This window comes from Chanodichthys erythropterus, chromosome 12 (assembly GCF_024489055.1).
Source record: "Chanodichthys erythropterus isolate Z2021 chromosome 12, ASM2448905v1, whole genome shotgun sequence".
NCBI lineage: Eukaryota > Metazoa > Chordata > Actinopteri > Cypriniformes > Xenocyprididae > Chanodichthys > Chanodichthys erythropterus.
In genome coordinates this window covers 44,016,469-44,022,468 of record NC_090232.1, presented here as the reverse complement: position 1 = coordinate 44,022,468, position 6,000 = coordinate 44,016,469, and the positions used below count along the sequence as shown (strand labels likewise).

Sequence of the window (6,000 nt, the reverse complement as noted above, 5' to 3'; positions counted from 1 at the left end):
ATTAAAACGTCACACGTACACGTGCTCGACTGTGAGAAATCGCGAGATTTCCGAAGAAAGGCCGGAAGCAGGCGGAGCTGACGAAAACAGCCGATGTGTAACAAACGGTCGCCCCTCCCTTTCTCTTTGCTAGTTTTCCGAAAAATGCCGAACGCGCTGAATGATGACTCGGCGGAAACAGACGATGTCTCGCACAATGTTACCCGCTTGCCTCCGAGCGACCGCGAACATTCCCGGAAAGACCCGAACATCTCCGAGGTCCCCGGCGGAAACAACCGAAGTGTAACTACCGTCCCTGTTCATCATGGCTGCCGTATGTGCTAGTCTGCACAGTAACGCTCTGCTCGGAGACTGACTCTCCGCTCCTTTAGTGCCTCACATTTACTGTCTTCACCCTCGACATTTCGGCAAATAATCCCGCTTGCATGAGCCCAAACCTCCCTGGTTGTGTTGTCTCAAAATAACGAGCCTTCATCAAGCATTTCGTCGGGCCTTAAACACCCCCTTAAAAAGACAGAGAGAAAAACAGGCAACATTTTATTTCTCCAATGGTCTGAATACACTTTCCGCCTTTATGAACCATGTGTGAGAACTGCGCCGAGCTGCTGGAGGTGCTCAATGAGAGTAAGTCAACAGCATTTATTTGTTTTTTGTGTGTTTGTTGTGTTTTTATAGTTGTTTGCAGCAAGTTGTTAGCATGACTGTCCGAGCATGCGTCCCACTGCCTCACATTAGCGCAGATTTTCATGTTTAGCATTTAATCTTCCACACTTTTGTCAACGTGTGCATTTAAAAGAGCGCTCAAGCACCTTTTGGCTGTCATTAACTGTGTTTTGTTTGATTTTGAGATCTGTTTTTATTAATGCAATGCTATCAGAACGTGTTCGCCTCTCACCATTTCAGCATTAAATCGCCAATCAAGATTAAATTTAGCTACAAAACCTACTGTTTATTTCAAAGGGAAGCTCTAGAAAACATTTATGTGTGCGTTGAACATCAGTTTGTTGTCATATGTTTGGAGGCTGATGGGAAGTTGAACTGACATTAGCATTAGCATTAGCTGGAGCAGAAGTGTTTTTGACATTGTCATCCTTCAAAATGCACACAGATCAACATCTGATCATCCAACACAATCCAATCCGCACTTTAATTCTGTTTGACCGAGTGATTTATGAAATCTAAAGTGATCTGACAGTCATGATGTGAGTGTTTTTGCAGTATTTGGCCCGTTGATGGCTACTGGACAGGATTCAGGCAGTATTTGTGTTTGTGTGCTTTGTTGGATGTGGATTAATGCGCCTCCTTTGCTTGTCTCGGTGTGTAAAGACAGTGTTTGATGCTGTAGATGTGCAGTGATTGTAATACCATAGTTCTTTGATATATACTATTGTATTGAAGGTTTACCATGGTATTGGGAAGACTTTTTGAATAATTACTATGAAGAATGATCACAAAATCACCATGGTAAATTCCAAAAAAACATGGTCATCTGTTGGTATAATTATGATTTCAGATGGTATGTTTTGGTATATACCATTGTACTGTAAGATTAACACAGTATATGAATGATAATTCAGTGGAATTACTATGATACAAGTCAAAAAACGTGACCTTACCATGGTAAATTCCAAAAAAACATGGCGCTCTGTTGGTATAGTTATGATGTCAGATTGTATTTTTTGGTATATACCATTGCACTGTAAGATTAACACAGTATATGAATGATAATTCAGTGGAATTACTATGATACAAGTCAAAAAACGTGACCTTACCATGGTAAATTCCAAAAAAACATGGCGCTCTGTTGGTATAGTTATGATGTCAGATTGTATTTTTTGGTATATACCATTGCACTGTAAGATTAACACAGTATATGAATGATAATTCAGTGGAATTACTATGATACAAGTCAAAAAACGTGACCTTACCATGGTAAATTCCAAAAAAACATGGCGCTCTGTTGGTATAGTTATGATGTCAGATTGTATTTTTTGGTATATACCATTGCACTGTAAGATTAACACAGTATATGCATGATAATTCAGTGGAATTACTATGATACAAGTCAAAAAACGTGACCTTACCATGGTAAATTCCAAAAAAACATGGCGCTCTGTTGGTATAGTTATGATGTCAGATTGTATTTTTTGGTATATACCATTGCACTGTAAGATTAACACAGTATATGAATGATAATTCAGTGGAATTACTATGATACAAGTCAAAAAACGTGACCTTACCATGGTAAATTCCAAAAAAACATGGCGCTCTGTTGGTATAGTTATGATGTCAGATTGTATTTTTTGGTATATACCATTGCACTGTAAGATTAACACAGTATATGCATGATAATTCAGTGGAATTACTATGATACAAGTCAAAAAACCTGACCTTACCATGGTAAATTCCAAAAATACATGGCGCTCTGTTGGTATAGTTATGATGTCAGATGGTATTTTTGTTATATACCATTGCACTGTAAGATTAACACAGTATATGCATGATAATTCAGTGGAATTACTATGATACAAGTCAAAAAACCTGACCTTACCATGGTAAATTCCAAAAAAACTTGGCGCTCTGTTGGTATAATTATGATTTTAGATGGTATTTTTGTTATATACCATTGCACTGTAAGATTAACACAGTATATGCATGCTAATTCAGTGGAATTACTATGATACAAGTCAAAAAACGTGACCTTACCATGGTAAATTCCAAAAAAACATGGCGCTCTGTTGGTATAATTATGATTTCAGATGGTATGTTTTGGTATATACCATTGCACTGTAAGATTAACACAGTATATGAATGATAATTCAGTGGAATTACTATGATACATGTCAAAAAACGTGACCTTACCATGGTAAATTCCAAAAAAACATGGCGCTCTGTTGGTATAGTTATGATGTCAGATTGTATTTTTTGGTATATACCATTGCACTGTAAGATTAACACAGTATATGCATGATAATTCAGTGGAATTACTATGATACAAGTCGAAAAACCTGACCTTACCATGGTAAATTCCAAAAAAACATGGCGCTCTGTTGGTATAGTTATGATGTCAGATGGTATTTTTGGTATATACCATTGCACTGTAAGATTAACACAGTATATGCATGATAATTCAGTGGAATTACTATGATACAAGTCAAAAAACCTGACCTTACCATGGTAAATTCCAAAAAAACTTGGCGCTCTGTTGGTATAATTATGATTTTAGATGGTATTTTTGTTATATACCATTGCACTGTAAGATTAACACAGTATATGCATGCTAATTCAGTGGAATTACTATGATACAAGTCAAAAAACGTGACCTTACCATGGTAAATTCCAAAAAAACATGGCGCTCTGTTGGTATAATTATGATTTCAGATGGTATTTTTGGTATATACCATTGCACTGTAAGATTAGCACAGTATATGCATAATAATTCAGTGGAATTACTATGATACATGTCAAAAAACGTGACATTATCATGGTAAATTGCAAACATGGTATTCTGGTGGTATGGATATGATGTCAGATGATATATATCATGGTACTGAATGATTTCCACATTGAAATATGAATAGTACTCCTAATAAAACAGTTAAAATCGTATGATAATGTAAAAAACATTGTTACGGTGTTATAAAAACACTATACTAATGCTACATGTATACATGGTATAACAATACCATAACCAAAATGCAAAATCTATGGCATCATCACTGTAGTAACATGTCCAAAAACATAATTGTACCATGGTGTTTTTGGTGCTGTTTTGCTAAATGAGTTTGCTTTTTTCTATGAAATTGAATCTCACAGGTGTTGTTTTGCTGTCTTCACTTCCTGAAGTGTCAGATTGTCATATTGCACCAAAGCCTGAAAGTATTACTTTTCTATTGAGATGGGTGTCATGATTTATCTCAAATAGCCAGGATGAATTTCAGTGTGATTTTGAATGTGAAATGTTCTGTCGTGAGTGTCGCAGTTTTGAACTTCTGAAGCGTTACGCACACTTCCCTCCTATAGAGAGACGTTTGCCTAAATTGCTGTGAGAGGTTCTGGTGTGGTCATGTTCACTTAATGCAAGTGACTGTGTTTACGTGAATACTCATTAAGACTGGCATTTTGACATTATTTTGTGTGTATTTGACTGTTTAAGTGCAATAAGCAGTGAAAAATCACTCAATTTAGTACTGAGAGGTGGCTTTATGTGCATGTACCTTGGGTGTGAGCACAAAATCTGTGGGAATGAGTAAAATTATTGTGTATCTATTATGCGAAAATTGAGTATTGGAAGCATTTCAGATATTACAGTATCTATATATCGAAAAATCAATATTTCAGCCAACACTACATTGCAATTTCAGATGCCTTTTTAATAGACTACAATTGAAAAATGTATATTATATATAAAATTAAACCTGCCAAAGTGGCTAGTAGGAGTGACAGCGTTACACGCCACTGCTGAAATCCACCCACATTTGGTGGGTGTTAATGTCAAGCCCTGGATGTCTGTATATACCCAAATATAATATTAAACATCAATACTGCTGCTATTTGTGAATGATTTGATAGTGTATTTGTGAGCTATCATGTGTGTTTTTGGCCTTCAGGCATGTCTCGCATCTGTATCCCCCCTCATAGTGAGTGGCAGCTCCATATGTGCATGGGCAGCTTAACATTTGACCCCTCAAACGCAGTGCTGTGTGTAGATAGACAACAGAAACACACCCTTTAATTGTGTGGGCCAGTTTACAGTGTTAATCTGATACAGTCTGCTGCGTGTTTGTTTTCAGGAGAGAGGTTTTTCAGCTATAATGCAGTCTTAAGTGTGTGTGTGTGTGTGTGTGTGTGTGTGTGTGTGTGTGTGTGTGTGTGTGTGTGTGTGTGTGTGTGTGTACGCGCACTCCTGTATTTGTCAGCAGACATCTGTTTATGCATACTCTGTAATTTCACATTTTCTGAAAGGTCAGAAGCAGCCAGACAGCCACTAAACCAGTTGTGCCAGACATCATAAAAAGATATGAATCACAATGCATTTTAACTGTATTTTTTTTAAAGAAATAGGTCTTCTATGAAAGAGATCTCTGTCATTATTTACTTGTTCTCATGACGTTCCAAACCCATAAGACCTTGATTTAGGAGGATTTAAACTGTTCACACAGGTTTTTACTGGGCAACAAGGGTAGAAATGCATCATAACATTAGTCATGTGATAGATTTGTGTGAGGAGCAGACCAAATTTAAGTTGTCATTTACTGAAAAACTTCCTCTCTATACAAGCTGTTTTATCTTGTTTTTGTTTTGCATATTCAAATTTGCCCAATTTCATGACTTAACAAAAAGTGAACTTGTTTTTCATAATATAGCGCATGCTTTTATGGTGCATATTCGGAGCTGTATGGAAAAGTGCAGCATGAACATTCTTCAAAATGTCGTCTTTTATGTTCCACAGATTAAATAAAGTCAGAACATTATTTTTTGGTTTAGTTATTTTTATAAGTCAGTAAGTTCAGATGTTTTTTTTCCCCCTGAAAAACACCAAATAATATCATTCAGTCAGTCTGTGTGCTGTTTTTGTTTTTTTTCTGTGCCGTGAGATTTTTGCTGCTTTTGCGGTTTTGAGTTTTCAGAATAACGGCTTTGATAACGGATCCTCATATCACAGCGCAGTCAAACTGTTTCTCGGCCCGGCGTGAACACAATGCCCTGAATTGTTACTGTAGAGCTGTGTGGAAGTGGCAGAGAAAAAAAGACAGGAAAGCCGTTTTACAGAAAGAAAAAAAGAAAGGAATAAAATCTCATGTAGGTCAAGGCTAACCAGCTGCTCGAGTGAACTTTACTACCCCAAGGTAGCATTCCCAAGTCCAGCAACTCCCTTGTCGCCGTGGAAACCATTAATTGCGCTCTGTGTGTGTGTGTGTGTGTGTGTGTGTGTGTGTGTGTGTGTGTGTGTGTGTGTGTGTGTGTGTGTGTGTGTGTGTGGTTGTATAGTGCGGGCAC

General features: G+C 37.2%; 1 protein-coding gene across 3 annotated transcripts in view; it reads left to right on the top strand.

Moving 5' to 3' along the window:
• The first annotated feature begins 313 nt into the window (after positions 1-313).
• The window catches only part of usp34 (ubiquitin specific peptidase 34), a 55,223-nt gene continuing 49,536 nt past the window's right edge, over positions 314-6,000 (top strand). For all 3 annotated transcript variants that reach the window (XM_067402497.1, XM_067402495.1, XM_067402494.1), the window contains exon 1: positions 314-624. In XM_067402497.1, the coding sequence (XP_067258598.1) occupies positions 582-624 (43 nt within the window). In that variant the 5' untranslated portion in view covers positions 314-581. The remainder of the gene's footprint in view (positions 625-6,000) is intronic.